This window comes from Oncorhynchus nerka, linkage group LG7, assembly GCF_034236695.1.
Source record: "Oncorhynchus nerka isolate Pitt River linkage group LG7, Oner_Uvic_2.0, whole genome shotgun sequence".
NCBI lineage: Eukaryota > Metazoa > Chordata > Actinopteri > Salmoniformes > Salmonidae > Oncorhynchus > Oncorhynchus nerka.
The window spans coordinates 69,253,199-69,275,425 of NC_088402.1; the positions used below are offsets into that span (position 1 = coordinate 69,253,199).

General features: G+C 42.3%; 1 protein-coding gene across 3 annotated transcripts in view; it reads right to left on the reverse strand.

The window, feature by feature from the left end:
- Window positions 1-2,989: 2,989 nt before the first annotated feature.
- LOC115132270 (vitamin D3 receptor A) overlaps window positions 2,990-22,227 on the reverse strand; it is a 101,691-nt gene continuing 82,453 nt past the window's right edge. For 2 of the 3 annotated variants that reach the window (XM_029664728.2, XM_029664729.2), the window contains 6 exons: window positions 21,565-21,749; window positions 21,250-21,349; window positions 19,998-20,181; window positions 13,051-13,205; window positions 10,177-10,293; window positions 2,990-10,018 (listed from right to left, as the gene is read on the reverse strand). In XM_029664728.2, the coding sequence (XP_029520588.1) occupies window positions 9,765-10,018; window positions 10,177-10,293; window positions 13,051-13,205; window positions 19,998-20,181; window positions 21,250-21,349; window positions 21,565-21,749 (995 nt within the window). In that variant the 3' untranslated portion in view covers window positions 2,990-9,764. The remainder of the gene's footprint in view (window positions 10,019-10,176; window positions 10,294-13,050; window positions 13,206-19,997; window positions 20,182-21,249; window positions 21,350-21,564; window positions 21,750-22,227) is intronic. The other variant, XR_003864052.2, reaches the window with a different exon arrangement.

The window sequence follows — 22,227 nt, forward strand, 5'->3', positions numbered from 1 at the left end:
GCATACTCCCCTGTAAAACCACTTCATGTGTAGTCCAGCGGAGCTATGTTGGACATACAGTGCATTCAGAAAGTATTCAGACCCCTTCCCCTTTTTGTTACGTTAGAGCCTTATTCTGAAATGGGATACAACTACCCCTAATCAATCTACACACAATACCCAATAATGAAAAAGATGACATGTTTCTACAACTTGATTGGATTCCACCTGTAAATTACATTAATTGAACATGATTTGGAAAGGCACACACCTGTCTATATAAAAGGTCCCACAGTTGACAGTGCATGTCAGAGCAAAAACCAAGCCATGGGGTCGAAAGAATTGTCCGTAGAGCTCAGAGACAGGATTGTGTCGAGCCACAGATCTGGGGAAGGGATCTACCAAAAAATGTCCGCTGCATTGAAGCTCCTGAAGAACACAGTGGCCTCCATCATACTTAAATGGAAGAAGTTTGGAACCACCAAGACTCTTTAGAGCTGGCAAAATGAGCAAATCGGAGAAGGGCTTTGGTCAGAGAGGTGACCAAGAACCCGATGGTCACTCTGACAGAGCTCCAGAATTCCTCTGTGGACATGGGAGAACATTCCAGAAGGAGAACCATTTCTGCAGCACTCCACCAAATAGGCCTTTATGGCAGAGTGACCAGACAGAAGCCACTCCTAAGTTAAAGGCACATGACAGCCTGCTGGGAGTTTGCCAAAAGGCACCTAAAAGGACTCTCACCATGAGAAACAAGATTCTCTGTTCTGATGAAAACAAGATTGAACTCTTTGGCCTGAATACCAAGCGTCACACATCTGGAGGAAACCTGGCACCAGCCCTACAGTGAAGCATTGTGGTGGCAGCAGCATCATGCTGTGGGGATGTTTTTCAGCGGCAGGGACTGGGAGACTAGTCAGGATGGGGGAAAGATGTATGGAGCAAAGTACAGAAAGATCCTTGATGAAAACCTGCCCCAGACAGCTCAGGATACAAGCTTGTAGCGTCATAGCCAAGAAGACTGGAGGCTGTAATCGCTGCCAAAGGTGCTTCAACAAAAGTACTGAGTAAAGGGTCTGAATACTTATGTAATGGGGTTAGATATATATTTTTTGCAAAAACGTCTAAAAACCTGTTTTTGCTTTGACATTATGGGGTATTGTCTGTAAATTGATGAGGGGAAAAACAATAATACTGTAAAAGGCTGTAACATAACAACATGGAAAAAGTCAAGGGATCTGAATACTTTCCGAATGCACTGTATTTATTCTGTTATACTCAGCGATGTTCCAGGAAGGAACATCTGAATCTCTGAGCAGAGCAGGATATGACTAATCATCTCAGAAGGGGGCTGAATCAATAACTTGACTGTTAGCGGTTGGTTAAGCAATACGCAGGAATGTGATTTTATAAACACTTCCGAGTGAGTCCTTCATGAGGCAATCATGACGCACACAGATAATTAGCAATCAACACTGTGTTTCATAGCATCTGGCTAGTGTTTTCAAGGCACTCATAAAAACGAGATTGCCAACCCATAGACTTCAGTCCTTCCACACCAACATGCAACAAGGCACCATCTAGTTTGACGTGTGTCCACTTCAGACCCCTTCAAAATCTGAGGTGGAGTTAAACAAGATGTGCTGCCTCCCACCTCGCCAGCAACTTCCCTTACCTTGGGTCCACCATCACCAACAGCCGCATCGGAAAAGCAGTCTCCACCTTTGGTAAACTGGCATACAGGGTATGGAACAACCACAGAACACACAAAGGTACAGGTGTACAAAGCTTGTGTCACCAGCTCGCTCCTGTATGGCAGCAAAACCTGGACACCATACTCACAACAAGAGCGAAGGCAAAACAACTTCCACATGCACCGCCTGAGGCGAATACTGGACATCACTTGGAGAGAGCACAGCTACCCAGTATGTTCCCTCTGAGGCAGCGACGATTTCACAGGCTGGAATTAATATTCTCTATACAGAATTGTCCGCTGGAAAGAGACCAACTGACCACCCACAGCTACGCTATAAAGATGTCTGCAAGCAAGACCTCAGGTCCTTTGCCATCAACGTCAACACCTGGGAAGATACCGCCTAGGATCGTCTCCCCTGGCAGCAGGGACTTCGCAGAGGGCTGCAGACAAGAGAAACTAGCCGTAGCTCAACAGAGAAGCAAAGAGGTAACAACATTCGGGCCGGCCTACAAATGTGACATCTGTGTCTCAGTCTGCCTCTCATGGATTGGACCTCACAGCCACATCAGACGCTGTGCTGAGACCTAACGCCACAAGCCTACGATGCCGACAAGTCGAGACTAAGGAATTATTTTCTCTTTTGCATCTCAGAAGAAATATCCCAGAATTGTCTCTCCTTTTCTTCAACCATCTCTCTGCCTCTCGCAGGAAGTACAGACTCCTGTACATCGAAGTCATTCTCGATAGTCACATTGCAGAGATTGGATGACTTTCATAAAAGAAGCCAAACAGCCGGCCTCCTCCTCCTTGTGAGTGCATCTGCTCAGCAATAATGGGGCCCAATTTGAATGTGTAAAGTAAGGGCGATTTAAAAAAAAACACCCACACACACTGAATTGCACTTACAAATCTCACACGTTAAACTTTCAGAAGGCAAGCCATATGATCACAACCACCAACCAACTACGTATGTGCACTGACAAACAAAACCCTAATTCGTTTTCCCCACTCGGCCTCTCGCTGATCCCTAGAACCCATTCATATATGCATGATTCACATTAGTCCCAAAATGACTGGGGAGGTGGGCCAGTTGACAGAGAAAGAAGTTGACTAAGCAGGAGACTAGCTCGCTCTACTGGCCAAATGGGACAAAACAAGAGCAATTATTTTGGTGAAAAAGGCATCAAGAAACAGCAAGAGCTTTTGTGCCATGTATACAAATTAGATCAAATGTTCAAGACTTATACAGGCCCTCCTTGAGGGTAACAAATCTAGTATGTTTCTTCTTGAGAAAATAGGAAAATACACATGATCTTTGCATTATTATGTACAGCGGTTTATTCGTGATTTTCCAAAACATTATATACTACATACAATGCACATAAATCAATGTACAATGGATCAACTTCAGAATAAAAGAAACGTAAAAGATACAGAACGGGCGGTGATTGAACAAAGACAATGATAATACTATCAATTCCATCAATGACAAGGCTATGTTGAAAGACAGTTTGAAGCATTGAGTCTTGAGAATTACATGGTGTGCATGTATAAAAGTACTTATCTTGGGACTTTGAGATCAATTACAATGATTGATTACTAATGAGAAATGGTATGGTTAGCAGAAGTCACAGTCAACAAAATTCCACGTCCAACTAGTCCAAGAGTTTACCAGTTTGTTGCATTTTTTTCACAAGATCAATTCAGATGCTACTTCATAAACTCAATAGTAACATATTGTCCTTTGAGAAGGCATCAAAGAAAATGGTTAGGATTATAAAACAAACATACAAAAGGAGAACTCGACCACTAGTGCTTGCTAACAACTTTTTACTGGCGTCCAATAGGAGTAAAGATTCAGAACAGTTCACACCACCTTCCATTCCAGTGACACTTTCGCAAAATACAGCGTACCAACTGTATTTGGCCGAAGTATACATATGCTCTAATAACAACTACGTTAGCATAGCATGGCACTTAACATAAATATGAGGAAGAATGGCCAGTTGTTATATTTCACACAAATATACTGAACCACATCCTCTATGATGGTCTATAGTATTAAATAAAAACTGTCAGGTGTGACATGGTGTCTATATACATGTTATGTTGGCCTTACGTACGTCCCTAAAGCATCACCTATGTTTTAAGGGATCTGTCTAAAGAGAGCCCGATAGCTTTAAAGAAGTGGAGCATATTTACGTCCGGTGGATCACCATTTGACATGTGCTTCCCAGAAGGGGTGAGCCGATGGTTATTCCCAGAAGGGGTGAGCCGATGGTTATTCTCTAAACCACTAAAGATTGATTTGACAATAAAAGGAATGTAGTTGTGAAAAGCCACTTGAACAAGGTCTTAAAACAGGGAAAAAAAAGTAATTTGTTTCATTAAACCCCTGATATTGTCCTAAAATAAGGCTCTGGGTTCTAGGCACACCAAGGTAACGGAGCTAAAATGTGCATTCAATGTTAAAAGACAAACTGTTAAATGACCCTGCGATGCCTACATCATTGCAGATTTGCTATAGTGATCATCAGTAATAGAATTCAGACGTAAGTCAGAGCACAGAGACAGAAACATGAGTATATCATTGGCAAAAACTGCTGGTGAAAGTGTGGACACTGAGCGTGTGCACATATTGTAGTTCTGTGTTTGTTTGTGACATGTGTGTAAGCAAGCGCATATTAAGAGGTAGAAGATAATGATCACAGCAAAACAAAAAGATTCCAAAAGTGACCAATATGACTACAGACTAAAAGAGGCTTTCCTCCTCAGAGATATACAATTTCCATCATATCTTTTCTCATCGCTCTCTAGCCAAATAAAAACTTTGCCTTTCAAGAAGAAAATAAAGACATAGGAAGGGGGGGGGGGTGAAAGTATGATTATACACACACACATCTTCCTTGAGTCCTTTACAGAAACATTTAAGCAGGATGCTTTGTTGGTAAAGCACTGTGCCACCATAGAGCTGTGTCCTGTACGTCAGAGTTTTACAATAAAGACCTGGATTCCAGAGCGATGAGCTATGAGTAAGAGGGGCAGTAGAACACTTTGCTGAGAGCAGCCTGAGCAAGCAATGGCAAAGACGCAAGACATTGACAACTAAAACATCAAGACGGGATCCCAACATAACCATTTCATAAAACCTTTCAGAAATCTTGACACTACATCATACACCTACTAACTGTGTATGATTGCTAACTGACGCTAACTGAGGCCTCTAGCATGAGGAAGCAATGTCATAATATCCCAGCTACAAGCTGTCCAAACCAAGTTGTTAGCATCGATGCATTGAAGGTGACACTTAATAAAAAGAGGAGCCATTCCCCCCCCCCCAACACCAAGAGACGTGGAGTGGCGACAGCCCCCTCTTGATCTGTAGGCTTATTTTGAGATGTGTTGAGGTAAATCATCCAGCATTTGAGAAGTAAAAGGAATAAATAAAATGAATTAGTGTTAAAATAGATGAAACAATCATGCCAAAAATACATGTGCGGATGGGAGAGGTAGTTTGTTTTGGTTAACACAGCGCCTGGCGGCACAACTCTGTATACAATCAACTCTAACTGGGATTCAGGATTAGGGTTGCAAAATTCCAGGAACTTTCAATAAAAGTTTTTTGCAACTCTATTCAGAATTCAGCTGGCTTCACACGTCACCAGAGGAATACAACAGAGCCACCAAAAACGTATGCTGGGCCGCTGTGAGCAGCGCCTTATCAGGAGTCTGTCTGCAACCATTTACATATTACACTGAAACAAGACATTTATTACTTCTATGTCATCTTTTTGCCAAGTCAGGTTATTTCATGTCGGTAAACCTGACAAGGCACTGATCACAGAGACACTGCCTCAAATCAGCCGTGGTGACTGCATGATATACATATTATTAGTCATTCCTCAGCATCACCTACTCCTCTCAATAACAATACTGAGCAGGACTGGATACAGTGGCAGCGGGAACCATGGAGTCAGACGCACTATGACTCATAGTTTTTTGTGTGAAATGTTGCGGCCTGCCTCTTGTACACATGATTGTCTTGCTGTGATAAAGAAAAACAGACCGACACCCTGTGTGTGAAAACAATGGGATCCCTCTATACTGGGTCTGCAATGCATCTCTCTAGGCAGTTTCACTTCAAACAAAGAACTTGACGAAAAACACAACACTGCAGAGGTTGCCGAAGAGAAAGTCATGGCGTGTGTGTGGATGTATGCATATGTGTGTGTGTGTCACTGTGTTACGTTTGGTTCCCTTCTATGCTATTATGAACGTTTTCAGTTTCAATGAGGTATCTGTTAAATGTTGAACTGAGAGTTTTGTAAGGCTACCGAGGTGAAGTTGCTGACCTGCGTCGGGAGAGAGGGGTGCAGTTTTTGGGGTGTGTCTTTCTGAGCCAGCTTGGCAGCAGGCAGATAGCTCTTGGAGGAGTTCCTCCCATTAGAGCCCCTGACCCCATCTTCCCTACATTCCTTTACATTGGTTTATGCATACGTGATAGGTTAAAAAAAAGCCAGCTGTCTCCACATGACCTGGCTTACACACAGTGGGGTCTGGACAAGGGCTGCAGTGTGAGAAAACCACTTTGGGCCGGGAGGAGGACACGTCAATATACGCTCTGCACACCGGTATTCTATGATTCTTATTCTAAAATTCATCTTTAAATTTGCTATACAGTCTCAGGGTTCACTCCTGAGTCCAACTCCCCAAGCGCTCCTCGCTAGATCAGTTCAGTGTCAGTCACTTCCTAGGTAAGGGACGTCACCTATCAATCAGTGACATATTCAAAGCCACTACACACGAATTCAGTCCCATCAGCCCTTGGTGCACTACAACCATCGAGTTGGGCCTGAATGGCTGCGGTCGCGTTAAAGCTATGAAGAGTCCTGCGAGGCTGGCTGCTGTTCTATTGCAGAAAAAGAGGCGTTGGTTGGCTTGTTGAAGAGAGGCATGCCCGTCGCTACGGTGACTGATTGATTGGCCTGTATCCTTGTCAGTTTGAGTTGAGGCAGTGTTAGTAGTAAAGCGCATGATTGTTGTCTTTTTCCTGGTTCCAATGGTGTGGTAGCTTTACAGAGCAGCTTTACAGAGCAGCTTTATAGAGCAGCAGGTTGAGTCAGAACGTCTCCTTGGTATGTGAGAAGGTCTTGACGCAGCTGAATGAACGCTGATTTTAGGAAACAATCTTGATTAAAATCAAACCAGTCCAAAGTAATGAGTTTGCATCAAAACAAGTATAGATATATAGTTGTCAAAGCTTATTGAGACCTCAAAGAGAGGTACAACATAAGAAAATAGTCCATCTCATTTTTGCATATATCTCCAGAGCATACTTCTCAACTGAATTATCTTAGTATTTGCCATCTTCTTCCTTATGTACAGAAATGAGTGGTATTTACAGGCAATGACCACAAGAGGGAGAGCCAGACCTGCAGAACACGACTGTGATATGCTGACCCTTCGACCTACTAAGCAAAACCAAACGGCTCTCTAACAAACTGGTGGGAGTGAATTTGTGATTGTATTTCATTGTGATTAGAATTTGATCTAGCGTTAAAAGCATCTTCAGATTAGATTAAAAAGTTTGAGTAATTACTACAGTCATGACAGACAGGTTTGACTAAAGAGGACAACTGTTTTTTTTTTGTAGGCTTGCACACAGTTGAAGTGGGAAGTTTACATACACTTAGGTTGGAGTCATGAAAACTCTTTTTCAACCACTCCACAAATTTCTTGTTAAACTATAGTTCTGGCAAGTCTGTTAGGACATCTACTTTGTGAATGACAAGTCATTTTTCCAACAATTGTTTACAGACAGATTATTTTACTTATAATTCACTGCATCACAATTCCAGTGGGTCAGAAGTTTACATACACTAAGTTGACTGTGCCTTTAAAGAGATTGGAAAATTCCAGAAAATTATGTCATGGCTTTAGAAGCTTCTGATGGGCGAATTGACATCATTTGAGTCAATTGGAGGTGTACCTGTGGATGTATTTCAAGGCCTACCTTCAAAGTCAGTGCCTCTTTGCTTGACATCATGGGAAAATCAAAAGAAATTAGCCAAGACCTCAGAAAAAAATTGTAGACCTCCACAAGTCTGGTTCATATTTGGGAGAAATTTCCAAACGCCTGAAGGTACCACGTTCATCTGTACAAACAATAGTACGCAAGTATAAACACCAACACCACGCAGCCATCATACCGCTCAGGAAGGAGACGCCTTCTGTCTCCTAGAGATGGGCGTACTTTGGTGCGTAAAGTGCAAATCAATCCCAGAACAACAGCAAAGGACCTTGTGAAGATGCTGGAGGAAACAGGTACAAAAGTAACTATATCCATAGTAAAACGAGGCCTATATCGACATAACCTGAAAGGCCGCTCAGCAAGGATGAAGCCACTGCTCCAAAACTGCCATAAAAAAAGCCAGACTACGGTTTGCAACTGCACATGGGGACAAAGATTGTACTTTTTGAGAAATGTCCTCTGGTCTGATGAAACAAAAATAGAACTGTCTGGACATAATGACCATTGTTATGTTTGGAGAAAAAGGGGGGACGCTTGCAAGCCGAAGAACACCATCCCAACCGTGAAGCACGGGGGTGGCAGCATCATGTTGTGGGGGTGCTTTGCTGCAAGAGGGACTGGTGCACTTCACTAAATAGATGGCATCATGAAGATGGAAAATTATGTGGATATATTGAAGCAACATCAAGACATCAGTCAGGAAGTTAAAGCTTGGTCACAAATGGGTCTTCCAATTGGACAATGACCCCAAGCATACTTCCAAAGTTGTGGCAAAATGGCTTAAGGACAACAAAGTCAAGGTATTGGAGTGGCCATCGCAAAGCCCTGACCTCAATCCTATAGAAAATGTGTGGGCAGAACTGAAAAAGCGTGTGAGAGCAAGGAGGCCTACAAACCTGACTCAGTTACACCAGCTCTGTCAGGAGGAAATGGGCCAAAATACACCCAACTTATTGTGGGAAGCTTGTGGAAAGCTACCCAAAACGTTTGACCCAAGTTAAACAATTTAAAAGCAATGCTACCAAATAGTAATTGAGTATATAACTTCTGACCCACTGGGATTGTGATGAAAGAAATAAAAGCTGAAAGAAATCATTCTCTTACATTTCACATTCTTAAAATAAAGTGGTGATCCTAACTGACCTAAAACCGGGACTTTTTACTGGGATTGTGAAAAACTGAGTTAAATGTATTTGGCTAAGGTGTATGTAAACTTCCGACTTCAACTGTACATATGTATTTAGCAACGGCTAACTTCTCCCTGAGGCATGGCCGTTAGCCACCTTACTAGGTTAGTTTAGCTCATTTTATTTTAGCTAGCCAATAATCCATAATGAAAATGAACTAAAAACATGTTGCTCTTTCCTCTTATGAAGGCAAGAGCTTTTTGAGTGGCAAATGTATATATTTTGAAGGGGCAAAAGATCCAAATAGTTTCCAGATTTTCCACACATATCCCATGTAGCCTACACTTTAACCAATCCATTAACTGTTACTGAAACACAGATGTTAGTCCCACTACTAAACACTCAGTCAGAGCCTGTGCACAACACCCTCTCTTGTGGTCATTCAATATACAAACATCAAAAATAGAAGGCCCCTCACACTCTACTCGGGGTGTGTCTGTGCGTGTATGCTTGTATGCATGCATTACATTTTTTACATTTGAAACACCATGTCAACACATACACACATTCATATGCACACAAATAGGGCCTACATATCCTATAATATACATTAGATTACTCATCCATTTGTTTTAATCGAAACAACCTTTTTTTAAATATAGATATTAGCTTATGTATGTATGTATATATATTTATAAATACATTCTGTTTGAAATTCCCTTTTTCTTATCAATGGGAAATTCCAACCTTATCAAAGCCCCTCACTCTCTTTACCCATAATCCCCTAATTAACCCCCCAAAACCTTCTTTGACAGTGACACTCAGGTCCATTCGGCTATCCCCCCTCAGATACCCTTCCATCGCTGAACCCACCATCCAGCAACTCAACGCCATCTTGGGGGTCCCTCATGGGGAGGGGTCAGAGGGGCTGCTATGACACCTCGCTCCCAAACACCTCCAGCACCAGCGGGGTGAGCTGCATGCTGTGCTCTGGCTGGAAGGACAGCGAGCGGTACTGCTTGGAGTGCTCCTCGTTGAGGCTGCGCAGGTCGGCCAGCTTCTGGATCATCCTGGCGTAGAGCAGCCGCCCTCCTGGGTGGTTCACTCTGATGTAGGCCTGGAGCACCTCCGACAGACGGTCCTGGAGAACTTCGATCTTAGCGTGATCCTGCACCCCAGGTCGATCTACAGGGAGGAGAGAGAGGCCCTTAAAAGGAGGGGTGGAGAGAGGGGAATGCACACAAAAATACCATACAAACAGATGCTGTACATGTGCGTACAAACATGTACAAAAGCATGCAAAGCACACTAACAAGCACACATGACAGCGAGCGGGTAGATACCTGGAGACAGCAGGCAGATGGCCATGAGCAGCACGTGTTCCTCCTCATGGAGCTTGAGTTTCTTCAGGCCCACCTGGAATTTCACCAGTGGCTCCAACAGGTCCAGAGTGTGACCCGCTACAGGGAGGGGCCGACAGTGGGTTAAGTGTGTGCTCATTGTGGTTTGACACGGTCCTCCATATTTGTTTGGACAGTGAAGCTAAAATGTTTACATTTGTCTCGATACTCCAGGTACACTAAGTACTTGGACAAATTCACTTAGTGTATTAAAGTAGTCAAAAGCGTAGTGTTTGGTCCCATATTCCAAGCACACAATGACTAAATCAAGCTTGTGACAAACTTGTTGAATGCATTTGCAGTTTGTTTTGGTTGTGCTTTGTATTATGCTTTGCCCAATAGGAACTAAATGGTGAATAAATGTCATTTTGGAGTCACTTTTATTGAAAAATGAAATGAGATGTTTCTGAACATTTCTACATTAATGTGGATGCTGCCATGATTAGGGATAATCATGAATGAATCTTGAATAATGATGATTATACCCCAAAATAATAAAGATAATCTCCCCCCTAAAATGCTAACCTCTCACCATTACCAATAACAGGGGGGGTGTTAATGGTCTTTATGCCTCTAACATTCTCACTCATCCGCGTTGCGTTGTGCCTGAAAGCTCTTAGCCGTGGTATATTGGCCATATACCACACCCCCCCGGGCCTTATTGCTCAACTATTCCTAATCAAGGTAGCATCTACATTAAAGCTGCAATATGTCCGTTTTTGGGCGACCAGACTAAATTCAACTTAGAAAAGTATGTTATAGATCTGTCATTCTCATTGAAAGCAAGTCTAAGAAACGGTAGATCTGTTTTATGTGTGCCATTTCTATTTCCCGTTCTTAAGCTTCGTTTTTGCGTCTTTTACTTTCGGGTTTGTACACCAGTTTTGAACTGTGGAAAATATCATTCACAGCGGTTTACATGGTACAATGATACACTATGCTTCTTTCATCACAAACCAACATTTGGAAAACTATTCAAATTTTAGCAACAAAGAAATTGTGGAGCAATTTCTGTATAGTGCATTCAGAAACATTTTCTATTCTCATTTGCAATAAAAGTGACTCCAAAATGATAATTCCTTATTTGCCATTCATTTTTATATTGGGCACAACCAAAACGACAGCAAATGCATTCAACACGTTTGTAGAGTCACAAGCTTGATGTAATCATTGTGTGCTATGAATATGGAACCAAATACTAAAACTCTTGACTAATTTAATACACTATAAGTGAATTTGTTCAAATACTTACGAATTATTCTGTTTTGTTACAGCCGTATTCTAAAATGTAAAAAAATATTTATCTTCCTCCTCGTCAAGCTACATACACACAATACCCCATAATGAAAAAGCGAAGAGGTTTGTAAATGTATTAAAAATAAAAAACAGAAATACCTTTATTTACAAAAGTATTCAGACCATTTGCTATGACATTCAAAATTGAGCTCAGGTGCATCCTGTTTCCATTGATCATCCTTGATGTTTCTACAACTTGGGAGTCCACCTGTGGTACATTCAATTGATTGGACATGATTTGGAAAGGCACACACCTGTCTATATAAGATCCCACAGTTGACAGTGCATGTCAGAGTAAAAACAAAGCCATGAGGTTGAAGGAATTGTCCGTAGAGCTCAGAGACAGGATTGTGTAGAAGCACAGATCTGGGTAAGGGTACCAAAACATTTCTGCAGGATTGAAGGTCCCCAAGAACACAGTGGCCTCCATCATTCTTAAATGGAAGAAGTTTGGCACCACCAAGACTCTGGCCAGACAGAAGCCACTCCTCAGTTAAAGGCACATGACAGCCTGCTGGGAGTTTGCCAAAAGGCACCTAAAGGACTCTGACCATGAGAAACAAAATTATCTGGTCTGATGAAACCAAGATTGAACTCTTTGGCCTGAATACCAAGCGTCACATCTGGAGGAAACCTGGCACCAGCCCTACAGTGAAGCATGGTGGTGGCAGCAGCATCATGCTGTGGGGATGTTTTTCAGCAGCTGGGACTGGGAGACTAGTTAGGATCGAGGCAAAGATGAACGGAGTAAAGTAGAGAGATCCTTGATGAATACCTGCTCCAGAGTGCTCAGAAACAAACTGGGGCAAAGGTTCCGCTTCCAACAGGACAACGACCCTAAACACACAGCCAAGACAACGCAGGAGTAGCTTCGGGACAAGTCTCAATGTCCTAGAGTGGCCCAGCCAGAGCCCGGACTTGAACCTGATCGAGCATCTCTGGAGAGAACTGAAAATAGCTGTGTCGCGACGCTCCCCATCCAACCTGACAGAGCTTGAGAGGATCGGCAGAGAAGCATGGGAGAACTCCCCAAATACAGGTGTGCCATGCTTGTAGCGTCATACCCAATAAGACTGGAGGCTGTCATTGCTGCCAAAGGTGCTTCAACCTAGTACTGAGTAAAGGGTCTGAATACTTATGTAAATGTTATATTTCATATTTTTTTATTATACATTTGCAAACATTTCTAAAAAACAGTTTTTGCTTTGTCATTAAGGGGTAGTGTGTGTAGATTGAGGAAACTATTTAATCCATTTTAGAATAAGTATAACTTAACAAAATGTGGAAAAAGTCACGGAGTCTGAATACTTTCCAAATGCACTGTACATAGTGCTTCCATTTCTAAACAGTAAAACAGATATGAAAATACCCTAAAATAAAAGGTGGCATTCTTGAACAGTTGCTTTAAATGAAACATTTGATCTCAAAACCAAAAAGATGGAGTATAGAGCCAAATTTAAACATGCGGTGGGGAGTGTACGTACAGTGTGTAGAGTGTGTGTGTGTGTACATGTATTTCACCCTTGGTGACGTCGTTGAGGCAGTACTTGAAGTCAGCACCACCACCACAGCTCCAGGACATGTCCTCTAGGTTGAAGGACTGGTTGGAACGCAGCATGATGATCTCGATGGCACTGGATTTCAGCAGGGCGATCTGGTCCTCAGCAGTCAGCCCTCTGGAAACACACAATAAATGTATTGAGCCAAACATGCAGATTGACAGGGTGCCCTCACCCCATCATACACAGAGGGCCTTATCTGCTTTTACTTTACCTGATGACAAACTGTGGCAATAGCAACCTATTTCTCCCAATGTCAAATTCATTCCAGATTTGATGGCAGAGACAGTGTTTCATTGGTACCAAAAGATGAGGGAATCGGCATAACAAATCAAATCAAATCAAATGTTATTTGTCACATACACATGGTTAGCAGATGTTAGTGCGAGTGTAGCGAAATGCTTGTGCTTCTAGTTCCGACAATGCAGTAATAACCAACAAGTAATCTAGCTAACAATTCCAAAACTACTACCTTATAGACACAAGTGTAAGGGGATAAAGAATATGTACATAAAGATATATGAATGAGTGATGGTACAGAGCGGCATAGGCAAGATACAGTAGATGGTAAAGGCTCAAAGGCTGGAATCTTACAGCACATTGGGTGATGTCATTCTTCTATTTCCAAACTAAACAAAGTAGTTCTTAACCTTGAAACTGGAATTGCCTCATTGTCATTGTCTGACAAATATTTAATTGCCATCTTTTGCTCGTTTCTATTTTTTGTACACACAGATGAATTAATTGAATGAGCACTGTTTTCTAGAGTTTTCTAAGGGGGGGGGGGACCGGAAAGGACAGGTAGTACAATTAATTTTATGGTTACCGGGACAACAGCGTTCCATGGTGCACTGCAGCGTGTGCTTCACTTAAATGCTATTGGAGGCATGAGCACACAGGCTTTACCTCATCCAACCTTCCATATTCACACACCGGTACGAAGGTTAACACCAAACTAACGGGAAACTCTATCTGCTCTGCCTCTGTGCCTATTCCCTTCTTATGATGAGTCATCATGAGCCTGACAGCCTTTGTTAGTGTGGCTAACACACAGCCAGCCAGGTTATTCTAAACAGATCCTCCGACACAAAGGGAATCCTGAATACATGCAACACTGACTGACATGGCTAGAAATGGAGATCTGTTTACACCTGTGATCTAACCCTTCGTCACAAATACAGGATTCAGCCATTTACCTGCTTTCTAAGACCGAAGTCTGAATAACGTTTCTTACCCATTTCGTTTCATTTGATTAAAAAACAAGCATATAGCCTCCCCTCCTCTCAATAAAGGCAGTTGTTTTTGTCCTGCCCAATGCAAATCAAACTGTCACCTGTGTCGAATACAACATGTGTAGACCTTACCGTGAAATGCTTACTTACAAAGCTTTAACCAACAGTGCAGTTCAAGAAAGAGATAAATAAAATATTTACCAAATAAATATGAGTAAAAAAATAATAAGTAACAAAAATAACAACGGGGCTATATACAGGATGCCCCGATACGAATTGAAGTGGGTCTAGGGTATCCGGGAGGATGCTGTTGATATGAGCCATGACCAGCCTTTCAAAGCACTTCATGGCTACTGACGTAAGTGCTACAGGGCGGTAATCATTTAGGCAGGTTACCTTAGTGTTCTTGGGCACAGGGACTATGGTGGTCTGCTTGAAACATGTAGATATTACAGACTCAGTCAGGGAGAGGTTGAAAATGTCAGTGAAGACACTTGCCAGTTTGTCATTTAGCTTGTCTGGTAGACTCGCGTCACTGGGCAGCTCGTGGCTGGGTTTCCCTTTGTAGTCCGTAACAGTTTTCAAGCCCTGCGACATCCAACGAGCATCAGAGCCGATGTGATAGGATTCAATCTTAATCCTGTATTGACGCTTTGCTTGTTTGATGGTTCATCGGAGGGCCGAGCAGGATTTATTTTAAGCATCTGGATAAGTGTCCCGCTCCTTGAGCTCGATGCGGATGTTGCCTTTAATCCATGACTTCTGGTTGGGATATGTACGTACAGTCACTGTGGGGACAATGTTGTCAATGCACTTATTGATGAAGCCGATGACTGAGGTGGTATACTCCTCAATGCCCTTTGATGAATCCCGGAACATATTCCAGCCTGTGCTAGCAAAACAGTCCTGTCGCATAGCATCCACGTCATCTGACCACTTCCGTATTGAGCGAGTCACTGGTACTTCCTGCTTTAGTATTTGCTTGTAAGCAGGAATCAGGAGGATATAATTATGATCAGATTTGCCAAAATGGAGGGTGGGAGAGAGCTTTGTATGCATCTCTGTGTGTGGAGTAAAGGTGGTCTAGAGTTTTTTTCCCCCTCTGGTTGCACATGCTGGTAGAAATGAGGTAAAACAGAAGTAAGTTTCCCTGCATTAAAGTCCCCGGCCACTAGGAGCGCCACCTCTGGATGAGCATTTTCTTGTTTGCTTATGGCCTTATACAGCTGGTTGAGTGCGATCTTAGTGCCAGCATCGGTTTGTGGAGGTAAATAGACGCCTACGAATAATATAGATGAGAATGCTCTTGGTAGATAGAGTACCTTATGATAAGCTGTAGACCACACTATCTCAGGCGAGAAATACCTCGAGACTCCTTTAAAACCTCTTATGGATAGGGGGCAGCATTTTCACATTTGGATGAAAAGCGTGCCAAGAGTAAACTGCCTCCTACTCAGTCCCAGATGCTAATATATGTATAGTATTAGTAGTATTGGATAGAAAACACTCTGAAGTTTCTAAAACTGTTTGAATGATGTCTGTGAGTATAACAGAACTCATATGGCAGGCAAAAACCTGAGAAAAAAAATCCACCAGGAAGTGGGAAATCTGAGGTTTGTAGGTTTTCAACTCTAACCCTATTGAATATACAGTGGGATATGGGTTATCTTGCACTTCCGGTGGCTTCCACTAGATGTCAACAGTCTTTAGAATGTTGTTTCAGGCTTCTACTGTGAAGGGGGGCTGAATGGAGGGGAATGAGTCAGAGGTCTGCCAGCAGCCTCGGTCTCGTGACGTGCGGTCATGAGAAAGTTACCTCTCGTTCCATTGCTTTTCTACAGAGAAATGAATTCTCCAGGTGGGACATTATTAAACATTTATGATTTTAAAAAATCCTAAAGATTGATTCTATACATCATTTGAGTTGTTTTTCCCAGACCAGTAATATAACTTTTTGGAATTTTCGTCCGACATTTCCGCTGGACTTGTCCACGTCTTGTGAGTTTCGATTTGTTTACTAAACGCCCTAATAAAAGGAGGAATTTGGACATAAATGATGAACAAATCAAACATTTATTGTGGAACTGGGATTCCTGGGAGTGCATTCTGATGAAGATCATCAAAGGTAAGTGAATATTTATAATGCTATTTCTGACTTATGTTGACTCCAACATGGCGGATATATTCTTGGGTTGTGTATGTCGTCTGAGCGCCATACTCAGATTGCATGGTTTGCTTTTTCCGTAAAGTTTTTTTTTAAAAATCTGACACAGCAGTTGCATTAAGGAGAAGTATATATTTAAATCTGTGAATAACACTTGTATCTTTTATTAATGTTTATTATGAGCATTTCTGTGATTTGATGTGGCTCTGTGCAAATTCACGGGATGTTTTGGAGGCAAAGCCAAATGTAAACTGAGGTTTTTGGATATAAATATGAACTTGATCGAACAAAACATACATGTATTGTGTAACATGTTGTCCCGGGAGTGTCATCTCATGAAGAATATCAAAGGTTAGTGATTCATTTTATCAATATTTCTGCTTTTTGTGACTCCTCGCTTTGCTTGGAAAAATCGCTGTGTGACTATTTGATGACCTAACAATGATATGTTCTGCTTTCGCCGAAAAGCTTTTTTGAAATCGAACACTGTGGTTGGATTAAGGAGAATTTTATCTTTAAAATGGTGCCTAATACTTGTATGTTTAAGAAAATTGAATTATGAGATTTCTGTTGATTGAATTTGGCACCCTGCAATTTCATTGGCTGTTGGATGTCTAGGACTGGGTTTCATTGGCTGTTGGCTGTCTAGGACTGGGGTTTCGCTAGAGGAACCGCAGTCCTAGACAGGTTAATATTAGACATTGCGCACCAGCTGTTATTGACAAAAAGACACACACCCCCACCCTACATCTTACCAGACCTAGCTTCTCTGTCCTGCCCATGCATGGAAAATCCTGCCAGCTCTATATTATCCATGTCGTAGTTCAGTCAAAACTCGGTGAAACATAAGATATTACAGTTTTTAAATGTTCCGTTGGTAGTATAATCTTGATCATAGGTCATCCATTTTATTTTCCAATGATTGCACGGTGACCAATAGAACAGATGACAGTGGGAGTTTACTCACTCGCCTACGAAGTCTCAGAAGGCAGCCCCCCCCCCCCCCCCTCTCCGTCTTTTCTTCACGCAAATGAAGGGATTTTGGCCCGTTCCTGAGAAAGCAGTATATCCATTGCGTTGGACTCAAGTAGTCAAGACTATTGATAAGGGTTTGGCTCGTGACACCTCTTTGAAATAAGTCTTAAATCATCAAAACTTTATTAAACTAATCAAGTTTGGGATGTGCGTAAAAAACCCTTGGGAAAGTATTCAGACCTCTTGACTTTTTTTCACATTTTGTTACATTACAGCCTTATGGGCTGTCGTTTCTCTTTGCTTATTTGAGCTGTTCTTGCCATAATATGGACTTGGTCTTTTACCAAATTGGTCTATCTTCTGTATACCCCCATACTTTATCACAACACAACTAATTGGCTCAAACGCATTAAGGAAAGAAATTCCACAAATTCGCTTTTAACAAGGAACACCTGTTAATTGAAATGCATTCCAGGTGAGCACAAATGCACACTTATGAAGATGGTTGAGAGAATGCCAAGAGTGTGCAAAGCCATAAAGGCAAAGTGTGGCTACTTTAAAGAATCTCAAATATAAAATATATTTTGATATAATAATTTAATGGATTCATACACGAACAGAGCACAAAATGTAATCAAAATGTTGTTTTAAAGTGTCCTATAGTTTCCTTATATAAGTACGATCAGCAATGTTTTGTATTTTGTTTTATATTGAACCATATTTAACAAAGCACAAACTTATTTTTAAACTGTTACCGGGCTACCTTCAGACGAGTCTTGTGAGCATCCTAGAGCAAAATAACCAACGTACCTGTTGGTGGGAGTCTCACCTTTCCATAGAGGGGTCATATTAGTGTGTAGCCCAAACTGTTCGGACGCTACAGACAGAAGTTGGCAGAGTCCCGTGACGCTTGCGGGGGTTGTAGAGCAAAATGGAGAACACCATTGTGTTTGTGACACGTAGGCCAAACCGTTCGGATGTTTTCATGAGAAGACCGATTTTCGGGACAAACACCACTGTAGCTTGGCCACCTTCCACCACAGATGTGAAAGGCCGCCATTTGCGGATGCGGTGGATTGAGATGCAGCTCATGCAAAAAAACATAACTCTAGTTTAGACAGATTTTGTTGGGGATATTTATTATAATGCTAATTAGATTTCCACTTTAGATGGTGTAGAAATATACCAAGTCACTACAAAAATAACTCAGTTGCCGGAGACGAAGGAAGCCGCTCAGGGATTTCACCATGAGGCCAATGGTGACTTAAAACAGTTAAAGTTTAATGGCTGGGATAGGAGAAAACTGAGAATGGTTCAACAACATTATAGTTAGCAAATAATACTAACCTAATTGACAGAGTGAAAAGAAGAGAGCCTGTACAAAATACATATATTCCAAATCATGCATCCTGTTTGCAACAAGGCACTAAAGAAATAACACTTTGTAATCAGGACAAAAAGTAACACATTTTCAAGTGGTGGCTGCATCATGTTATGCTTGTAATCATTAAGGACTGGGGAGTCGTATTTTTTAAGAATAAAATAAATAAATGGAACAGACCTAAGTACAGGCAAAATCCTAGAGGAAAACTTGGTTCAGTCTGCCTTCCAACAGACACTGGGAGATGAATTCACCTTTCAGCAGGACAATAACCTAAAACAAAGCCAAATCTACACTGGAGTTTCTTACCAATGAGACAGTGAATGTTCTTTAGTAGCCAAGTTAAAGTTTTGACATGAAAATCTATAGCAAGACCTGTTTGTCTCGCAATGATCCACGACCAACTTGACAAGCTTGAATAAATTGGAAAATAGTAAATGGGCAAATGTTGAATAATTCAGGTGTGGAAAGCTCTTAGAAATGTACCCAGAAAGACTCAGATGTAATCTCTGAAAAGGGTGCTTCTGGAAAGTATTGACTGAGGTGTGTAAATACTTATGTAAATTAGATATCGATACATTTGCAAAAATTTCTAAAAACATGTTTTCACTTTGTCATTATGGGGTATTGTGTGTAGATGGGTGAAAAAAAGATATACTTAATCCATTTTGAATTCAGGCTGTAACAACGTGTAGAATAAGTGATGTATGAATACTTCTTGAATGCACTGTGCATCTGGGGAGCAGATGGATAGGGAACCTTTACTGAACTGGTGAATACTCTGTAATAATAACACACTGTACCAAAGCATGTAGCTATGCAATTACCGAAGTCATCCACCCACAAATAACAATTACAAGCTTAATGGACAGTAGAAGCCTAACTAAGATCCAAATTCAAATTGAAAGGTTGTTGTGTAATGGCCTAATTAAAGATATATGGTGGAGCAATCATTTGTCCTACACAATCCTTTTAATGTACTATATTAAGGCTCCTGGGCGAAGTTTCCACTACGTACAGATATAGGATCAGCGTCCCCTTCCCCAATCCTAACCTTTAACATTAGTGGGGGGAAAAACAAAACTGACCCAAGACCAGAATCTAAGGGCAACTCCACCCCACACCTTTAGTAAGCACACGGTATGCTAGAGTCCCACCTGAAGCCAGGAATCATCTTAGCGAAGCCGATGACCTTCTGGATGCTGTAGCTGACCAGGTCAGCCAGGTGGGGCAGCATAGAGTGCTTGGAGCCATCATCCTCACTTGAGTCTGGGCTGCCTGCACTGTCCTGGTACATCATCAACAGACTGCTGAAGTTCATCAGCTTGGTGTCCACAGACTCTACATACACAGAGAGAGATAGACAGAGAGCGAGAGAGCGATACAGAAACACAGAGAGAGTGCGAGAGACAGAGTGAGAGACACAGAGCGAGAGAGAGACAGAGAGAGTGAGAAAGAGCGCGAGAGTGAGAAAGAGCGCGAGAGTGAGAAAGAGCGCGAGAGTGAGAAAGAGCGCGAGAGTGAGAAAGAGCGCGAGAGTGAGAAAGAGAGAGAGCGAGAGAGAGACAGAGCGAGAGAGACAGAGCGAGAGAGAGACAGAGCGAGAGAGAGACAGAGCGAGAGAGAGACAGAGCGAGAGAGAGACAGAGCGAGAGAGAGACAGAGCGAGAGAGAGACAGAGCGAGAGAGAGACAGAGCGAGAGAGAGACAGAGCGAGAGAGAGACAGAGCGAGAGAGAGACAGAGCGAGAGAGAGACAGAGAGAGTGAGAAAGAGCGCGAGAGTGAGAAAGAGAGAGAGTTAGAGAGAGACAGAGCGAGAGACACAGAGCGAGAGAGACAGAGAGTGAGAAAGAGAGAGTTAGAGAGAGACAGAGCGAGAGAGAGACAGAGAGAGAGTTAGAGAGAGACAGAGCGAGAGTGAGAAAGAGAGAGAGTTAGAGAGAGACAGAGCGAGAGTGAGAAAGAGAGAGAGTTAGAGAGAGACAGAGCGAGCAGAAATATAATAGTTCATGGGGAATGTAAAGAAATGGTTGCTAAAAGAAGCAACAGGTTTACAATGAAAGGTACTGCCCATTATGCAGTGTAGAAGTAAGGCAGGGACACGCGTGTTGTTAAAGAACCTTGGTACACATGGACACTATGTTTGAGAGATTTTTTTTTAAAGACACCCAAGGCAGGCATTTTATAAAAGCAAAATGTATGGTACACAGCAGCTGTGTAACAAACTTCGGTGTGGTGTGATTGTGAATTTTTCCACAGCCAAGTTATGGCCTTTGGTTTTACCCTATCACTGTAAGGAGACCTTTGAGACGTTTAATGCCAACACATCTTGCTAATGGAAAATGTGATTGTGGTGCATGTATACTGTGTGTATGAGTGCTATATGTGCGTGAGCATGTGTCCCTCACCTGGTGAGTGGTTGAAGGAGTCTGAGGAGGCATCTGACAGAGAGTGAAGGGAGGCTGCACGACTGGCACTTCGTGTTACTGGGCCCTCTCGCACTGGGGGCTGCAAACACATACAATTAACATAATGCAACATATTTTGATTTGTCTTGGAACGTGCACATAGAAGTGATTAATAAAACAGACCCATAATCACATGAAATGAGAATGGTAAAACATTACATTAACATCATGCAATATCTGTGGTTTAGTATATAAAAACAATATTGCAAAAAAAGTGAGGATGTGAGCGGCTCGGCTAGTTTGACCAGTACTGACCCTGAAGCGTGAGAAGTCAGAGTAGGAGTTATCATAGGTCTTGTGGTGGGCCTCCACCAATGAGGCGATGACCTGGCTCTGCTCGTTGTTCAGCCTAGGTCTCAAGGCCTCCCGCGCCGCCTCTTCCTCCTTCCTCTTCTGGATCAGGTCCTTCTTCCTCTGCACCTCCTCATCTGTGAGGATGACTGGGGCAGAGAGAGGCGAGGGGGAGACGGGTAAGAAGAGGAGCGGTGGGGGAGAGCGAGAGAAGGAAGAACACAGCTAGCTTGATTGCCTCACACAGGAGCCTCAGATCTACTGACAACCGTGTTCGTTAAGTGACTGTCACTTGCGGTTTTCTTCACACAAACAGCAGCTAGCTATGCGAGACTCTAGAATGTGTAGGCTAATAATCTTCCAAGGAGAATACCATAAGCACCACGAGTGCTGCAGTGTAATCTGAGCCGTGCTGTTTCTCAAACTAATCTGACAGACAAGAATCATTTTACATGTAATACACCATGTGTCAAACTCATTCCACAGAGGGCAGAGTGTCCGGGTTTTTTTGCTCCTCCCTTGTACTTGATTGATGAATTAAGGTCAATAATTAATAAAGAACTCCCCTCACCTGGATGTCTAGGTCTTAATTGAAAGGAAAAAACAAAAACCTGCAGTCCTCCATGG